This window comes from Egretta garzetta, unplaced genomic scaffold, assembly GCF_000687185.1.
Source record: "Egretta garzetta isolate BGI_Z169 unplaced genomic scaffold, ASM68718v1 scaffold70, whole genome shotgun sequence".
Taxonomy (NCBI): domain Eukaryota; kingdom Metazoa; phylum Chordata; class Aves; order Pelecaniformes; family Ardeidae; genus Egretta; species Egretta garzetta.
Genome location: NW_009258539.1, coordinates 283,687 through 303,941, shown reverse-complemented (window position 1 = coordinate 303,941; position 20,255 = coordinate 283,687). Strand labels below are relative to the sequence as shown.

The 20,255-nt window shown below is 40.6% G+C and overlaps 1 protein-coding gene across 1 annotated transcript in view; it reads right to left on the bottom strand.

Moving 5' to 3' along the window:
- The window catches only part of LOC104132753 (amine oxidase [flavin-containing] B), a 43,467-nt gene that overhangs the window by 15,784 nt on the left and 7,428 nt on the right, over window positions 1-20,255 (bottom strand). Inside the window, exons 3-7 of the mRNA XM_009646089.2 lie at window positions 19,844-19,931; window positions 16,119-16,213; window positions 15,048-15,185; window positions 2,604-2,708; window positions 1,682-1,773 (exon numbers count right to left, since the gene is read on the bottom strand). Of these exons, the coding sequence (XP_009644384.1) occupies window positions 1,682-1,773; window positions 2,604-2,708; window positions 15,048-15,185; window positions 16,119-16,213; window positions 19,844-19,931 (518 nt within the window). The remainder of the gene's footprint in view (window positions 1-1,681; window positions 1,774-2,603; window positions 2,709-15,047; window positions 15,186-16,118; window positions 16,214-19,843; window positions 19,932-20,255) is intronic.

Here is a 20,255-nt window from a genome sequence, read left to right as displayed (position 1 = left end):
TACACATAAAAAAGGCATCTTCTGTCCTTTCTAAAAATGCAAAGTCCCACTGAAGTTAAAAAGCTGATCCATTTTCTGAAATATGGGTGCATTCTGGCTTCATTCTCAACAGCCAAAAATAATACAGAAAATATTTATCAATTTTTGTCTGTATAAACACATACTGTAAAATATGATCAACCCTGAAAGATATTTTGTCTACTGGGAGAATTAGTGTATGTATTTATTAATATTTCATAAGCAGAAGTTATTAGATGCTGGTTAAATTCTCCTGGTTCCTGCCACCTTCTCCCACTGCTTTTCAGCATTTCAGTTCCCCAGTTTCTCTTAGTGTTTTACCTAGAAATGGCAGCATGATTTCAATCGAGCACTCAGGGTATTTCCAGCATGCAATTCTAGCCAAAAGCAAATCCGTGCAGTCTGTTAGATGAGAGGAAATAGTGGAAGATTACCCGTCTGGACCATTACCTTCCAGTTTGGGAAGTTTCTACAGCATGTCACCTAAATCTTGAACAAACTAGGCAAATCAAGCAGAGATGCACATATAAAATCTGAAAAGCATTTTGGAATTAAGGAAGGCTGACAGCTATGCCAATATTCAGGTAAAACGTCAAGTCTTATTCCATCAGAGTTTGAAAAAATATGACTGTAGTCACGTGAGCTATTGGATATTGAATGACTACCAGTGCATGGTGGTTTGGTAACTTGTATAGGTCTTTAAAAAATCAGATGGCCAGCAGAACCGCTGGCATACATTGCTATTTGGTTTTACTGAATATAATGATATAAGTGATACAAACCAGAAAGTCTTTCTATATCCGCCTGTGCAATTGCAACTCTTGTTAAAGCAAAACAGCCAGAGGATTAAAAGTTTTTGGACAAGAGCCTACTGTCCAGTAACAACGATCACATTGCTCTCCAGAGGCTGGCTGAAGCCATAAAAATGCCCCTGTTGATGACAGTGTTGGCTTGACTGGGTGCTAGCACATTTCTGCACCAAGCCCTGTGCAGGCTTGCTGCAGCCACGTTGGGTGCTTAGCAATTCTGAAGATGTTGCTGTAGAAATCAATCTGCTTTACAGCAAGGCAGAATTAATGGGGTTTTTTTGCTTCAGTGCGAAGAAAACCAATCAAACTGTTGTTGAACGGCAAGTAAAGAAAAATTGCTTTGATGTATACATAAAAACAGGAAGCATTTTCAGTTTCCCTGGGTGGTATATAGTGCAACAGTTAAACAATAGAATGATGGGTTTTAAAATGATTTAGTGCCATTTCAAGACAAATGCTATTTTTATAGCACTTTGCTAAAATCACAGAATAAATGTGTGTTGTTCTATCAAAAGTTTGACTTGAAAACCTGCTGTAGCCAGAGCATTTTTCTCATAAAAGTTAAACATGCAGTAAAAAGAGGGAAAGTGCATATAACAGATGAAGGTACTACCTATGTCTTCAGAAGTAACCCTCCCCACATACATTTTCCTTTTATCTTTATTTAAGTCTAAAAAGTTATGGAAATATAACAGAATCTACTGTGTGTGCTGGCAGGTGTCGTGGTCCATTATTACAAGATTTTCTCACCCTATTTCTTTAAAAAGGCTGTATCCTAGTAGTAGTTGTATCTGTTTGCAAAGCTCTAAGAAATAAATATAAGCTATTATATTTTGTATTAAAGCGTTTCTTACTTTGTCCAGCAAATTTTATCTATGAAATCTTGCATAGTCATTTTGTCCCATTCTTCTGCATGTGGAGCCTTCCATGGGGCTTCACTGGGAATCTGAGGAGAAATAAAAGAGCATTCATCGGCAAATGAATGAGTGGCATAAGAAAGAAACAACAAACACAAACAGTCAAAACCAATCTCATCTTTACATGGTAATTCAGCCTGCAAATTTCTGTCACGTAATATAAGGAACTTAACAGAGGATGCTTTTCAGTTTTTGTTGTTTGTTTTAAGATTTTCAAGTTTCACCTGTGGAAGGGAAAGTCAAATAAACTTTAAAGGTTATTTTAGTTTTTTTTTAAGATTTTTTTTTTTTTTTTTTTTTAGATTTAAGGATAGAAAATAATTAAGAACTTTGCCTACAAAGGTAAAGTATGGTGCTGGGGAATGTCTCTGAGTTATTCCATCTCTCTCCCATTCATCTATGCAAGTAACACCAGCCTCTACTCAAAGTCTTGTAGCTCAGTCAATGGTAAACACACTACTGGTAACAAACTAAAACGGCTGAGCTGAATTTGAGAGCGGAGAAGGGAATACATTTGAAGTCTACAAGACTCTTAAAATATTACTTACCCAATTGTCAGGTAAAGTGCTAAAAATCATACACATAAACCCTAATGTTCACATATCCAGAAATCGAAGGTATGACTACAGACAGCCTCAGCAGCATGGCTTTCAGAAAAGCTTGCCAGGATGCCACTTTTAACATGTGCTCTGACCTTCAGCATGTACCGAAATGCATGGCACAATGCTGCTCTTGCCAGCACCAGGTTTGTTCAAGCCAGAGCAGCTTATCCTAGCTGCATCCTCATACCGTCTTCACTCTGCCCCTCATGAAGACAAAGCTGAGCGGAGACAGTCAGCTATAATTCCTTATGCCGTACCTCCTTTCCCATTTCATCCATGGTCCTCCATAGGTTGTTGTAGTCCAGGTAGGCCAATGGATTCCACATAGGAGGGAATGGACCTTTAAAGGGGTAAGACTTGCCCTACAAGATGAAAAACAAAAAAAAAAAATCATCAAAACTAAATACAACCATAATCGTGGCTTCTATGTGTGGGAAGCTGCACCAAATGGTTAAATGTTCACAAGAAGAAAGCACAAATTTAGTAAGTACATCTAACAGCTTCTGACAGTTCGTGTCTGTGCGTGCATATAGAACTAGAGGCAATAGGCACAAAATGAAACGTGGGAGCTTCCATCTGAGTGTAAGGAAACACTTTTTAACTTTGAGGGTGACTGAGCACTGGGACAGGTTGCCCAGAGCGGTTGTGGAATCTCCATCCTCGGAGATACTCAGAAGCTGCCTGGACATGGTCCTGGGCAACTTGGCTCTAGGTGGCCCTGCCTGAGCAGAGGGGTTGGACCAAATGACCTCTAGAGGTCCCATCCAACCTCAACCATTCTGCAATCCTGTTACTCTACATATGCAACTTTGGTGTGATACACAGTTGAATTAAGTCAGTTGTGTGCAGAACTGATACTGCCTTGTATCTTCAAAGCTTTACATTAGGCACTTCTGGGCAACAAAATTAGTATCCTGCAGTAGAGTCACTAAGATCAGACCAAGAAAATGAGATGGAACAGCATTGCTCAATTAAGATAAAAAACTGTCTATTTGTTACTGAAAGAGAGAAACACATCTTACATTTTTTTTCTCCTAAACATTCATTAAAGGACTGAACTGTTAACTGTATTTAGTGGGGGTTTTTTTTCTTTCAAAATCAGACAAAAGTAGCTGTGATGAGCTTTATTATACACTAAAATCATAGCTCAGAGACCTTCCTGGAAAAAAATGGTTTCAGCTAACCTAAAAATCCCTAGCCTTACAGAAAATGTAGCATTTACTAATAATGACTTACTCTTCCAATCCAACACCTCTGGCCATAAATCCGAGAAAGTGATAGTGTGGCCAATAAAGAAATCCTAATTACATTGTTATATATTTAATAGTTAGATTTTATATATCTATATCACCACTACTAGATAGGCAGAATGTCTAGCTGAATTAAGAGTGGAAGAAGACAGGTAATTTGTAGAGCTATTTTATTTACATGGGATTTCCCTGCCTGACTATATGGATGGCAGCATAACGGCTTTAAAAATTCACAAAGAAGTGCTCATTAACATTATGTGGTTACTCATTTTTTCACAATGCATTCTGGACCGTATAAAATAGATAAACCATAAAGGCCATATTGTGTGCCACAGCTGATTTTTCAAAGCTTATATTAAATTATATATTTAAGTGGGCACTGCATCGGCATGAATGTCAATTGGTAGAAGTACTAACTTTTAATAGATATTTGATGCAGCGCCACACCAACCTATCACTAAAAAAAAAAATTTACAAAAGAAATACTGCATCAAGATTTAATATTTACAACCAGGTAACAACAACAACACTGTGTCTTGTTGACAAGAAGTATCAGAAGACCACTTACTCGAAAAAGTGTCAGGCTTGATTTGATTTAGGCTCTTTATTAATAATGTGAAAGAAGGGACAGAGCACATTATTCAAGTCTGCAGGTGTTTGCAAGCACCAGAAGAGACAGTAAAAGGGTACAAGGGGATCCTGAAAGACTCAAAACTTGGTCCAGAAATAATAAAATGAGATATAACCTTGAAATATGCTGGCTAATAACTTTGAGGACTTGTAATTCAAAGCAAGAGACACTTAAGAAAGCAGTAAGGCCAAAAATCAAACCTAAGGATAAGAATAAGAGAAAATTAGTTTAAGAAAACCCCAACAGGCTAGAGAATGTGAAGAAACTGTTTTTTCACCTAGTCTTTGTACAGATGCAGGACACTAATGGAATCATGGTCAGCAACACCAAAGTAATTAAAGTTAGGAAGAAAGCAAAGTATGGAAGGAAAGGTATTAATTCTCTGGTACATGGACATAAGTAGCAGCTGCAAAACAACAAATTCATTTTGCAGTGCTTTGAGGAGAGACTATGGTTTGTAAAATGCCAAACCACCACATTTTAAATAGCTTTTAGTCAGAAGTTTTGTCACAGCCAGAGTAGATCTCCAGTTACTTAATGGGCCAGAGGTAGCAAGGTTGAAAACTTAGCATTTCCAATTTAAGAATGGACATTACAGCACACGTTCACAAATACTCCAGAAAATGGAGGTGGTGGGGTTTTTTTCCCCATTCAGCATGGAACAAAAGGGTATTTCAACAGCTCTTGTGCTCACCCATATGAAAATACAGTAAATTGGAATCAGGAAAACATATCCCTGTAGATGGAGATGAACTCAGCGAGTTTGTTTCATCAGAAGCATTTGGTCTCAACGTGGACATTTGGGTACTATTACGGAATCCCTTAACATGAAATCAATTTGACCTGGGGCACACCTTCATACTCTGCTGCCAAAGGGCTATGAAAAGAGTTGCAAAAGCTCTCAGACTGAGTACCTTCCTGTCCCAGCTAGTAACATCTGAACCATGTTGATAATTAGCTTTTAGCCTTTTTGGGCACATTAAAACTCCATAGCTAACTCCTATGGCAGCAAGAAGTCAATTTTACCATGCCTTCTGCTGAAACCTGGAGCCACCCTTCACTAGTGTAAACACTGTGCAGGTATTCCAAAGACAGAGCATATCAGTTTGGTTTTAAGTATCCGGCATCTCCCAGGTTTAGATTCATGAAACAACATAGACTGCTGTTACCAAGAAAACCAGGACAGCATCAGAATGGGTTATTCCAATTATTGATTTTGTTCTGAGCTTCCTGCTCTGCCAGAGGCAATCCTAACCGAGTTATCCCCTCTGAGTTAACTCAAGTCTTATGAATTCCCTGCAGTGCTTCCTCATGAGCGCACGGCTGAGAGACACACAAAACATATCTTTGTTTTAGTATTCTTCTATTTCACTGCATTTGAACTGCTGAAAGGGAAACCTTGGGTATGTCTCTTGTGCAGAAATCTGGGGTGACAAGTCTCATAAAGCACAAGAACAAACTTCAACCTGGAAAAATAAAAACAATCATAAAAGTGAGGGAGTCTCCTGTGAAAGTTACTTTCAAGAGCTCCTAAGACATTACCTAAGGCCTGATACTTATTTCCTACACAGAAAAAATTCCAGGAGCTGTCAATCAGAATTTTGTTTGAGAAGAAACTGCAAGACTAGGCTCTACACAGAAACAAAAATAGCAGCACCAAAGAAAGACTACACATAGCTCTGAATAGTTTCCAACCAACTGAAACATTTCAGCTCTACTTCTGATGAACTTGCACTTCTGCAAAAACAACAGCCTTACTGATATTTAGGCAAAATTGGGCTATTTCTATCATATTGCTGGAATAGCATTCTCCATACCTCCCGGTGCTGTACAATCTCTAAAGAAAAACAAGACACAGATGAAAACTATGCCCCAAGATGCACAAAACATTTCCTTTGCAAATATTTTTTTACCTAAATCAGAGCAGTATAAAAACAGAAATAATAACCACCCCTTCTGATCATTTGACATATTTCAAAACCAATCCTATCATGCTCAAAAATATTTCTTAACTTTTTTCCCCCCCAGGACTTAGTAGTATTTAATACAGGCATATATATATATACATATATATATATATTTTAGAAACCATTTCATTTAGAAACCACTTGCAATGCTTCCAAAAGAAGAACACCAGCATCAGCAGTTGGAGGTCTACCTGCTATTGTATGGGTCACTTGCTGCTTACAAAGGCTGTTGCTGCAGTATGGGTTAAAGCATGCTGAAGAACGTGAAACTATAGGGAGGAAATTCATGCAACCCAGCTGTCTCAAGAATAAACAAGCAGGGAAATGAGAAATCCAGTGTTTGTTGCAAATATTACAATTCCAAATAGATTTTCTCATCCATCTGTTTCATGTCAATGAACATTTGGCTTAGGTACACTGGACCCATGTAATAACAGTAGTACAGAAATAAAATTTTCTGTATGCATCAGCTCTGTTTCAGGTCAAATAGCTGACACAAGAAATGGGTTATTACAGGGGAAAAAACCACAGCATGGCAACTGAACATCAGCAGCCCTCTGAATATCATCCCCAGTAGTTGGGAGGGCATAGGGACTGGATCCCACACACTTTCTTCTGGGAGGGTGAGAGTGAGTGAATGGTTGGCTGAGAAAGGACATGCTCTGCCAGGAAATATCATCAGTATGTCAGTGCAGAGTAGGATCTCAGGAGAAAGCCTGCTTCTGCAGGCCCAAGCAGAATGCTCCCTGAAACATTATATACCCAGGTAGTGCCCAGGTGGGATGCAATATTGTGAATTGAAGCCCCTGGTGCCAATGATCTATGCATTTTTTATAGTACAGTATAAACATCTTATAAATATAGCCAGCTTTCATTGGAAGAAATGAGATGGTGTGGTGCATTCTCTACATCACTGAATGAGCACAGATATTCCCTCAGCTAAATCGTCTAAACCTTGGAGTAACTGATGCTAACTTCACCAAGATGTCACTCTGCATGTTAATTCACAATTCCATAAGTTTATAGGCATGTAGTGCCCTCTGCTGATTCACAGCACTGGTACATCACACACACCTTGTTCTCTCAACTTAAAATCCTAGTAACGTCATTCATATAAGCACAGAAATGGTAAGATGCAAAGTTGTGAGAAGGAAAATTAGAAAGAGCTAAGCATCACTTCAGCCTGTAACTCTGTACCTGTCTCAGATACTCAGTTTCCCATCTGCTGCCCTGTGGAAAACTATCCTTTTGGTTTGGATTGGATTGGTTTGGGGGTGTGTTCTTTGGCTTTTTTTGAATCCATAGCTTCTAGCAATATGTGTCTTTGGGACTAAGCCTCTTGTGTAATCGTAATTTTCAGTAAAAATATGGCAGCTAGCTGGACCACGCTGAGAGAGGTATACTGGCTGATGCAGAAAACTGTAAGAGTGTTGAGCTTCAGTGAAGTTCCTTCTTTGAGAAACTGTTCAGGAGCTCATACGCGCAGCTGGTTACTATACTGACAGATACCCTAAAGCTAAAAAGATATATAGGTTAGAAAATACAAATGCAGCACAAGAAAATCTGGAGAACTAATGGTACAAAGCTACAATATTAAGAAATGCCAAAATATCTTCCAAGTATCTTTCAATCAGCTGTGGATGCCAGAGTGTTTTGTGAAATTTGGTCAGCAAAAGTAATTCCATTTAAAGCGTGGCATAGCCAGTCACATTGGCTTAAAACATGCATCCTGAAAAGGAAGGAGCTAATTGGGCACAATTTGTTTCTGCCATATTATAGAAATAAAGTCCATTTTCACTCTGCCACAACATCAGTCATACAATGGCTGGAACACTTACCTGCAAAAAGGCAGAATGAGAAAAACAACAACACTGAAGTGTTGAAGTAAAGAAAGGGAACTGAGGTTCTGCTCTGAATTTAAAAGCAAATGTAACTGTTCCAATCAGCTGAGAAAACAGTTAACTAAGTCTCCTTCCTACTAGAACAGTATTTTTCTTTTATAGACACTAATAAACACCTCCACAAAAAGCATTCAGGTGTCTTATGAAGGACAGATTTATAGGGACTGAAACCAGGCCTGTGTGTGGCTTTCAACACCTGAATTAAACCTGCCAACAAAGTGGATAAAATCAATAGAAAACTTCTCAGTATTTCTAGAATTATTCTTAAAAAAACCCTTCTTCCCATCCCAAAAGCGGATAAATGGGAAAAATAAATGAAAACAAGAAAAGAGGAGTTTCATTTGGGAGAAAGCCATCAAACGAGCTCTGCCCACAGGTAACATAACCAAGCAGCCAGGGCATACACGCTCTCTCAGAACTAAAACACTGTCTTCAAAGTAGAGGATAACATTGGGCTCACTAGCTTTGTTTCTGAGATACTCCAGGTTATTAAATTTCTTAACCTAAAAAAAGGGAAACCTTACATAAAATTTTACAGACACGTGAAACGCGGTGTGCTCAGCCAGCTGTTCCTGTATGAAATACACATCTCTCTAATTCTGGTTTTCTGTAGACCTCAGTCAACTTCTCAAGGGAAACAAAAATCAGTTCTTACAATCAGATGCAATTGAAGCTTTTCTCCCAGCAGCCTGAATTAAATAAGCTAGGTGGGAGCACGGCTCCTTTTCCTTATCTCCTAGGGAACAGACCCTGGGGTCTGGGAGGGCAAAGACTGAGGAAGTGTCTTTCCATTTGGATTTAATTAAGAAATGCATGCTTTGTTTCCAGTTCATTTTTCTTACTACTTTCATCCTCAATGCTACCATTAGGTCACAGCTGCCACTATTCCAGTCAATCTTCTTGATCAATAAACATCCCTTGCAAGACCTTGCTTTGACAGAGATCACTTTGCAGATTCGCTGTACATAATCTTGCTTCTTTGAGGCTGCTGTAATAGAAATATTACCCATCTTTTAATTAAAAAGGCCTAATTACAAACTTCCTTCTGGCAATTACCGCCAGGTGGCTGGGATGAAAAAGGGAAGATGCCCCTTTATTTAAAGGGCAGGTCCAATGAGACCAAAGCAAGACCAGCCTTTCCTATACTCCTGCCAACAACTGCTCTTCATTCACAGCACGGAGGATATTCCTTGTGGGAGCCTGGAAGATGCTTTCAGCAACCTCAGCCTATTCAATCCTCAGACTCCCTTTTGAGGCTACCAGCGAGTGTGATTAATGACACGACATCTTATGATGGGAATACCTGCATCCTCCTATCTAGTAAAGAGTTAAAATAACATAGCTCTGCATTCCAGTAATGACACATGAAACTACCAAGGCCTTGTAGTAATCTAAGCATCTTTGGATTTACTTGGCTTCCTTTTCAAGACACCAGATGCCCAGCTTCTTAAAGATTCAGATGTATTCTTCTCAGTTCCCCAAGTTCTTGCTTACAAATTGTCAGCCAAAAGGGGAAAAAAACCAAAAAGATGTGATGCCATTTCACCTCACTTAAATTGATGGCAACTGAGAGTCTCAGACTTTTCATTCTCTGACTGCACTCTAAGATATACAAAGAAAAATGAAAGTACTTTTATCTAGTCATTCAAAAATCCATTTAAGCTGTTACGCTATATGCTACAGACTATGCCAGGAGATACTGCCCTTAGATTTGCAGAGAAGCAGGTCAAAAGCTTAAATAAATCACATTGCTTAGTTTCAGTGCATATATCACTGATATCACAGAAGAAACACCAATAAATTCTATAGCTTTAGATACAGCAGTCACTTACCCAGCTGCTAATTAAATCCCAATACAACAGGACCATCATATTTTTTATTCATGAACGAGACCACAGCAAACTGCATTTTAATAAGCACAATAGTGCTGAAAATGAATGACACCCAAGAGGGCTGTAAAGGTTTTTTTCTGCATATCTGTTGTAGATCAGTATGTAACCTGCTAACATTAGCGTAGATTTGTGGTCCTAGTTAAAAGCATTGCATGTATAAGACTAAGTATTCAGCTTCAGTGACGTGCTGCAGACTGGGTTCACATTAGCACTCTCCCCAGAGGTGCTGATCATATATGAAAGTTGTGCTAAACTTGAAGAGGGCATGACATGCATTTGGACACCTCTAGCCAGTGCTGCTGCCAGATGAATGGGTATGAGAAACTCCATTCTTTTACAGGGAACTTAACAGAGGTAATTAAGTAATCAGCAACTCACCATCAAGAACCTGTCCAGTGAGTAGGGGCGGGATGCTACATGTTTCACCCAGCATTTTAACCTGAAAGACCCCCTTGGATGTGTGCAATGCCAAACCTGCCTTTTGGTGCTAAGGAAACAACTAGCAGGACTTCTGTCAGTCACAGTCAGGAGGAATGTTTCAGGGGCAATTCACTGTCAAAACAGCCAGCTACCTAAGCCAGCTGTTGGCACTATCCACAGCCTGCACTGAGACAACACAGAGATTAAAAGCAATAAATTTTACTACCACTTTCTAGCAGTGATGCTATAATCTGGGGAAATTCCAGGAAGGATCATGGCATGATCTCATAGAAAGTTCTGGTGAAAAAACATCTGGAAAAAATGACAATGAACATCAGTGGCAGTGGGGGGGATCTACCACAGGCTAATGACTAGATTTTGAGAAATAAGAGTTGTTGGCCTGATGTAGCCAGTAAGAGGAGTCTTGTTGCCAGCCTATGTTGCCAGGTTTTCATGCAAGCTCTCCCTCAGTGAAAACAGGACCAGAGGGTGTTCAGCTGGTACCACAGCAAGCCAACGAGTAGATCATCCTGACTGTATATGAAGGAATCAAGCTCTAAAAAGATTAATTTGGCAAACCAGTCACACAAAGAAATATTTCTTTCCAAAGATTTAGGGTAGCAGAGTAAACCAGTTCCATGGTTATTTTACTTAGCAAAGGAATCTGTGTTGCATTTGATAACATTTGATAAATTTGTTTTTTAAAATGCAAGAAATTTGCACGGCTGTTGGGACTGCAGAAAAGTGAAGTGCTATTTGAATTAACAAAGAAAATATGTTGATAATTAAACCTTCACAATAATTGACATATTTTCATATTTCAACACTTCTTTCCAGGCGCCGTTATACTACAAAGATAAAAATTACCTGGACTGTATGTACTTAGGTTTGTTTTTCTAAGACAAAAGCTGACATTTTGGTCAGAAAAATAAACACCACCAGCCAAAAGTTGCAAGTCTACCTATCTAAGGGAGGGCCCTGAATCCTCTCTTGGGAAGCTAAGGAAAAGTTACCTTATTTTAAGAAGCATTTTACATCTGCTTGACAGTCCAATGGGAGCACTGTTAGGAGATGATGACTTTTCAGATAGTTCTGCTTTTGCTTCTCAAGTCTGGATTTATAACCCTGACTTCAGTTACACTATTGAAAAGCAATGCTTTTCAGGCACCAAATTTGCTTACCAAATACTACTTGCAGAGCTACACTAATTTTCTCACTAAGGCTGATGAACCAGTATTTATACAAATTAAAAGAACACACTAATCTCCTTTCAAAGACCATGAAAAAGGCTGCTTAACAAGTGGAGGAAAAGAAAAAAAATGTAGGGCAAGAAATGTAATTTTGAGTTTCTATGAAGACATCACACACAATATAAGCGAGACCAAAAATAATCTCACAATAGAACCTGACATTAAAAAAGATTACAGGGGGGAAAAAACTGCACAACCCAATCAAGTTGGTAAAGCCTAATTAGCAAAGACCCACCCAGAGATCAACAAAATGCATTCTTCTCATTTTGTAGTACAAAGAAGCTGCTTATATTACTTGTATTAAAAAGCCTCTAAAATGAATTTAATTAACTATGAAAGGCTCGATTTTGCCTTTGGGTATATGTAAAAACAGCAGCTGATTTTACAAGATGCACTGTGATGCCTGATTGCGTAGCAAGAGAAGAATTAAAACCTTTAGGTTTCATTGCCTGTCTGGGTTCAGAGAGAATTCTGTGGTCCAGAATTTAATTAGATTTGGCTGCCATCACAAAGCTTGGGTCAGCACATGAATTCAAATTCACACAGGGGCAACAGACCTTTGTATATTTTGGAATCCGATTTGCAAGCTATAACTTGAGAGTACCACTTAAATTTCAGGGAGCACCCAAGAACACTGTCCATTCTCAGGGAACACATGGGGCAAGCCACGCAGCTGAAAGTATGAGATCTGTAAGGAATGTATTACAGTTACACAAAATTCAGAAAAAGGCTGAAGATTATTACACTGTTTGGCAACAAAACAATGCATATGTTTACTATATACTGTTCATCTTCCAATTCTTTAAATGCGAGTAATTGTTCAGCTACAAGAGTACTTTTCCCACAGTTGTATAAGCACAGAAGCAAAAAGGAAATTTGAGATTTAAAATGAGTGAAACTAAGAGATTCAAAGGAAGAGCTACTGACTGTGGAGTGTCTCCTCTCTCTACCTCCTGCTTGGCTACCAGGGAGTTCTGGCACTCGCTTCTCTCCCTCCTCTCTTCAGGAGCTCTCCTACAGGCAATCACATTAGGAGCCTGAGCTTACAAACCCTAAATCCAAGCTGCAGACTCTTAGCATGCCTTGTGAGCACCTCAGCAGCAGATGGGACCTCTCTCCTGGGAGAATTTCAACACGTGACTGGGAATGGCCCCAAGCAACCCAACCTAACTATGATGGAGACACTGCTCCAAGTCCAGGGTGGAGTAGGAACCTCCAAGGGTCCCTTCCAGGGCAAATTTTTCCATGGCTCTATGTAAGGCGTAGTGCCAACCTCACACATGCCTGACAGCACTCAGACCAAGCCACCTGCCCGCATCAAATTGCTATGGATGCTCCACCCCCCCGGCATATGTAAGGGCACAACCTGTCATCTATGAGCATTTCTCAGTAGGTCTTAGCACGGGCGTGTGAGCACTGCAGCAAGCCCAGGCCCTCAGCCTTCCTTACACCTCCTTCAGGATCTGTTTGCACAGATGCAGGCTTTAACTTGCAAGCACCCCATATCTCCAGGCTTGGATGGTTTGAATGCCTCCAGGAGTAGAGTGGCTTTCCCCACCTCTGGATTTCTGAATACAAGTCATACTACTGCACAGATTCCCTGAACTGGTGTCCTAATGCCTTAGTGTCCCAATTCAAGGCCCTTTCTAGGCCCAACATACAGACAAAGCCAAGTCATTCCCCTGTCTGGCAGCCTGGGATATGTCCCTGAATGCCAGCAAGTCCCAACAGTGCTGGGTAGGGGAGGAAGCCAAGAGCCTTGACTCACACCAGCACTCACCGCCCTGGGCTAAAAGGTGTCCATAGATGATGGTAAAAGGCTATGCACAACCTCTGGCAACTCATACAGTAAGACACTTGTGATCAAGGGAAAGATAGATGGCCCTTGGCAAGAACCCAAACTTCTACTTTTATGCCATTCTCTGTTTTCCTCACTCAAAAAGCTTGTTGGGAAACAAAAGGCTATTTCAACCAGCATAGTAATACCAATATCCCCCTACAAGCTGGTTCCTAGAAATCCTAAAAGAAAATGGGGTCTGGCTTACCAAAGAAGCAGCCATTCTTGACTGGCTTCTGACAATAAGTCAGGCCCACATGTCAGCTTCAGCTTTGGCTTCAGTGACTTCTGGCAGCATTTTGGAATGCCCCAGGGCATAAACACATTCCCTAGGGCAACAAGGTTGTCCTGAGAGCTGATCATTCTGACTGGCCATGCCAATTGTCTTCTGCCATTATGGTTTCCCCTCATGGCATGACATCCTATTGCTATTGAGAAGACTCTGAAGGCTAAATGAAGTGAACAAGCAGGAAATTTGGCTTTGAGGATGATGCCAGAAGCACATGAAACAGTACAGTGTGGATGTACTCATCAGTTCTACCACAGCAGAAGTAACTGTGGACAGTCACCATAGCAAATCACTTTGAGAACACACTTCTTTTTTACAACAGACTGGGGAAAATATTGGAAAACATATGGCAGAACACCTTTTCTCTACTGCTGTTTTTAAATCTGTCAATGTTTTCTTTAACCTTTGATCAAACACCAACTACTGTCTGACAAATGTTTTGCCAGTCATTGCACAATGGCTTTTCATAGGCATATAATGACACTCAATGTTAATTTCCTCAGGAACAACATTCTAAACACAAAGTTTCCCTCTGTGGGAGTGCAACACTGCTCTATATTAGGAAAGGAGAAAGGATGCTCTTTTGAAGAAAGCATAGTACAAATACTGAGAATACATGGGCTTTAACAGCTTTTGCCATAGCTGTCCTGTTTCAGATCGTGAACAGATCATTTAGATCTACCTCCACAAGAATGCTTGACTCCCAGAGCCTTCTGACATTACTATTACAGTGCCTTTTGCTATTCTGCATGTTGGCTTCCCCATCAGCAAAACTAGACTTAACCTCTCATGTTTCTTTCAGTCAGGATAATAATTGCCATTGGTTTAGGAAGCCCATCCTGAGAAACTTTCAGCCTGATTGATTCAGGACTTCTGAAAGTGAGTTTCAGACACCTTGGGATATATGGACCTATATATCTGTATGTACCCATATACCTATGGGTATATGAGAACTGACCTGTACAGAAGAATCACAGCTGTACTATTCATAAACAATGAAGCTTTTTGAGAGCTTTTAACTAAGAGCTCAGAGCTGAACCAAGGCATCAGCTAACAGGATGTGTCTACAGGGTATGCATGTAGATGTGCATGCATATAGTAATTTCTATGAGTTCTTCATTACCAACATAGTTATTTTTCTCCAAGAAACTCAGACGATATGTACTTAAACAGGTATACTCCACCGCAGCATGGATGAAAAACAATGAGAAAGGAGATCACTACAACTTGCCTGTCTATGGCAACATGCTTGAGAGCATCTTACCTTGACATGGTGTATCAGGTGCTCAACTTCATTCACTTTATATGTCTCTATTCCCAACTCTTTAGATAACCGCAGGAGACGATTTTGTGTTGGCCCCACGTAAGCTCCTCCAAGGTCCACATATTTAACTTGCTTATTCTAGTTTATCACAGACAACACACAAAAGGAAAAAAAAATTACAAAAATATAAGCCCTTTGTAAATAGTACATAAGTTAAGAGAGCAATCCACAGGGATTCTTCAAGTGAAACACTCCCAGAGCATTTTGGCCAAGATTCCTCTCCTCATGGAAAACTTCAGTTCTTTGGTGGAGTTCTGGTGTGACAATTACAGAGAATCTCAGATAAGGAGTTCATAACCAGCTTAGCTGGCCTGTTGTTACATTACAGCCTTGACAAACATGAGAGGAAAGAGCTTGGCAGGCAGAGAGAGAAGGACAGAGCCGAGACACCTGTGTGTTTCTTGCTCAGTCAGGCATCTCACCAACAACTAGTTCAAAACAGACTGTACTAGGAAGTAGCACAGGTAAGATCTTCTAATGGGCAGAGTGGGAGGGGGGTCTCACAGGTCAAGGTAGGGCAGAAGGTAAAGGAGTGAAGGGAGAGACGCTGGTTCTAGCTCCCAGCCACCCTTGCCATTCCTCTAGGCTACATCACTCCCCATGGGGCTTGTTACGGTTCAGCTCAAGACTCTACATGGCATGGTTGGCCTTATGGGTGTTTCTTCATAGAGATTTCTCCAGTGCCTCTCCCCGGGAAATGATTTGGAAACTTAGCTAATCATGTTCTCCTTCCCAGAGGAAAGGACTGATGATGCCAGAGGCTGCAGATCACACGGAAATATTCTGGCCCCACCATCATGCCAGGCTTTTTACAAGATCAGGAAATTTCCCACCTGCTAGTGCTCTAGAAATTTTCCCTCAAGTAAGTCCTCTAGGAGGAAAGATAAATAAATACATTTATGTATGCTATTCATATGGTATATGTATACTATACATGTGTATAATTATACATATGCATAGTATATACGAGATGTACGTATATGCAGTATAAATGGGTTTGGAGATAATTACCCTCACAGTGAAGGTTCTTCCACCAACTCTGTCATTGGCTTCCAGCAACACCACGTTCAAGCCTGACTCAGTCAGCAGTTTGGCTGCTGAGAGACCTAAAAGATAAAAAGAAAAACAATTAAAGAATACTTCTGTATATGCACCCTATAGCTTTTGTGACTTGACATATAAACATTCCCATAGCTATCCATCCAAATCCTGAATTTTTCATTCAAACACTTTGCCAGGGGTGGAAATTAAAAAAAACAAAACAAACCCACTCCACACCCCCAATAATCATGAAATGGAACTGAAGCCACATATTAAAACAGTTTGTGGTCAAATTTTACATGAGCCAAGCACCTTTTGCATCACATGCTCAGCTCTTCTGACGCATAAGCCAGCATTTGTGATGCTGGCCAGCCAGCCAGGCACAGGACTTGGGGAGGACAGCTTTCTGTTTTCTAACATCAGCATGTCATCTTTTATAACCCCAACAAAAAAAGGAAGAAGTGAAGTTTTATTAGGACTGTCCTAAATTTCAGAAGTTTTCCTGAAGCTTGTTGTAAGCGTCTGCTTCCCAGCTCTGGATATTTTAAAGTACACATCAGCAAAGTTCCCACACAGTCAGGTCACAGGTTTCTTCTCCTGAAGAACACAAGGTCTGACTCAGAAGAGACAGAATGTGTGCTTGTGTGTGGCAACAAGAAGAAAAAATATGAGTAAGTATACCCCAAAAAATTGTTTCATTCCCCATCCATTTTCTTCATATGCTTTTATTTCCATCTTGCAAATCTTGAAGCTGAGACACCAAGAGAGGGAACAATGGGAATACAGGAGGGAGCATCTCATTTCTGTTCTCATGCCACAAATCCTCATAATTGCAGAGGGAAATATTAGTGTCAGGCCCTGCAGCAAGTGTGACAAGCTGCTATGGGAATGAAAGGAACTAGAAAGGGTGCACAACATGGAGGGAATACAGCCCGCAACCTCTCAACTTCTTAACATCATCTCTGCCTTTTACTTCAGCACACAAACAGATTTATATAAACTGAGGTTCTTACTCTGGCCACATGGGAGTGAATTCTAGTGGGGCGACAAGTTATATTCTAGAGGGTTGCATCATCCTCTTGAACTGATGGGATGTGGTGAATAAAGTTCAGTACAGACCAGGCTAGAAGCCATGCTTATACATTAGAATTTAGCTATTCTTTCCGGCTCTTGCCTTGTCACCATAACAAGGCAATCAGTTTCCTCCCTGTGTCCTAGTACATGTAGTTTTTGAGGAGTCATCTAAGCAGATTGTTCCAAGCATAAGGCAACCATGGAAGAAATGGCAAAAGCACTGGCAGGAAAAGCGGATGGCCAGAGCTAGCATGGCAGGACTGAGTGAAACGATAATGAAGAAAATATAGCAGGCCTGGATAGCGTGTTAATGAGAGCTACTAAAGGTGCTATAGAACATCCAGTCGTCAACTCCTGACTTGGGAATAGGAGAAGCAGGTCCCGTTCCCAGCACTGCAGTGACACTGCTGCACTGTGCTGGTTAAATCAGTTAAGCTCTTCGTTTCTCCATCTGTAAAAAAAGACACAATAGTGTAGACCTATCTGTCTAAAGGATTTGACATTTTCTGAAGAAAAGCAGCAGATGTTTCCATTAAAAAAAAATCATACTGTCTTGCTTTTATTTCGAAGAAAAGCAGCAGATGTTTCCATTAAAAAAAATCATACTGTCTTGCTTTTATTTCTACCTTCATGGGCGTATTTATCTTGGGTTTTCACATAAGTGTTAGTGACAAAACCAGTAATGACACTGATAAAGGTCTTTCCATACTTTGTTATTGAGGAAATTATATTGCAAAAGCATCTGGCTGGATCAGTGGCCTTGACTACGCTCACAAATATTTGAGGTTACCAAGGAAGAACAAAATACAGAAAAAGTCATGGTATGGAAACATGGACCACCCCTTCAAACAACTTGCAGAAAGATTGGCTCCTGAAGGAAAAATAGGCAACAAAACTCCTAAATAAATATGGCTTACTAGTTAAAGAGAAAAAAAAAATTTGCTCTTCAAAAAAGACAAATATTTCATCAGTCAGGAGAGGATCAATAGTAGTTATTAATGATTTACAGAATGAATACATAACCTGAAGGCTGTTGTCAGTGCAGATTTCTGTTGGTTTATCATGCTAACAGGTATTAACTAATCAATTAACAATATTCAGTTACCAACGCTGAATAAGGAATATGAGATTTGACTTTATTAAAATCTAATGAATAAACATTTCAGTACAGCTGGGAACAAAGGCAGCTTATTGCCAAGCACTGAGCAGAGAGAGGTGCTTGTGGAAGGACAGCTCTCCAGACTCAACTGAAACGCAGACGATTCGCAGTGCTCAGCCCAGATATCACCTCCTTGTTTCCTTATGCGCCTTTTACCCACCCTATTGCACCCACCTACTATTCACTCCCTACTATTTATTTTGGGACAGGTGCCACCACCTTTTTTTTTTTTTTCCTCCATACATTCACAGATGTACCTGTTAAGAGATGGGTAACAGTTTACTCTTTTCCAACACAAATACAAAAAAGCAAGCCAGTGTTGAGGGAAGGATCAGGCTCATTAATATCTTGCTGCCCCGTGCCCATCCTCCAGCATATCAGATCTCTGCAGGGGCAAGGATGTGTCCTTGGGGCTTGACTCTACAGTAAAAGTTGCAGCCTACAGGGTTCCCAAACTAAGCATCACCTGACCACTTCTTTTTTTTCAAGGGCTGGTGGTCCACCCCCTTCTCTCACCTTCATGCCAGCTCTGTTCTGGAGAAATTATGCAGACAACTGCTGAAAAAAGCAGGGAACGCAGCCTACCTCTAGCTCTTCTCCCTTGTCACTAATGGAGATGCCAAACATGTAACTGTGGGAAAAAGGTGGAAGAAGTGAAAGCAGAGAGGCTCTAGAGGGTCAGGTGGCACAGGAAATGACCAGATCAGGGCTCGTAGCACATCCAATACAGGATAAGGCAAGACTGCTGTCACAGATACCACATTACAGTGCAATATTGACAGGCAGGCATTTTGCTACTTTTTGTATTTCACACATTTGGAATCACGGTACTGCCACATCAGCCCATACATGTTCCCTGGAGCTGGACCCAAGATCCCAAGTGGGCTCTTGGGCTTACTATAATAACAGCAAGAGGTCTGGATGCTGCAGAGGGAGAGCTCTGAGCCGAAGTGATACAAGGACAGATACGGCACCAGGAACAGCAACAAAAACATACTAAAATGGAAACGAATTAATAACATTCATAGCACATGAATATTGGGGCATGAGGCTGAGGCTTGCTTTTCAGAAGCTAAGAAATGCTGCGGGAAACTCCTACAAACCACAAGCTCTTTTCTAGACAAGAGTCAGAGCGGCCTCTCTGTGCTTAATACACCAATTGCCACAAACAGAGCATGGATGAAGCCCATGAAGCAAAGCCTGGAAAAATCTGTCACACGTGATACAAGATCTCCTCCTGAGCAGTTTAACCCTTCACAAGTTTCACACATTTCAGCACTGCCTCTGGCTTACCTCACACATCACCAACAAGTGGCAGGTCTTGAGGCAATCAACCACACTCAGATGTAAAATTCATCCAAAAATGTGACCGATGCTGTTGCTACTCCCTTTTTCTGCACAATGTGTTGTCACCCAGTGGCACCTTCCCCTCCTCCCCAGGAGCTTTTCAACAGAATCAGACCTGAATTGCAATATAAGGGCTCAACCACTTTTGCCACCACTTCACAGAGGATGGTAATTGGGTCCAGTTTCCACTGCAGGACAGCTTTCTTCAAGGGGCAACAGAGCGCCATATATACAGCGGAAAACATACAGTTAAGCGGCCTCACCTGCAGCTCTGCTCAGAGAATCAATAGGCAGATAATTAATGCAGACAACAAAGAAGCCAGGATGATAGGTCTTATTTGAAGCCCCAGACTGAAAATACCTTTGTGCTCAGATGATGTTTAACCAGGCAAGCCTTCCTCCGTTACCATAGCAACCTGGTACCCAACCGCAGCCACTTGGAGATACTGGCAAGAGATTGCCTCCCCCAGAATTTTATAATGCAAGTTCAAGCCATGAAAATTGTTTCTCCATCGTGCAGCACTCGG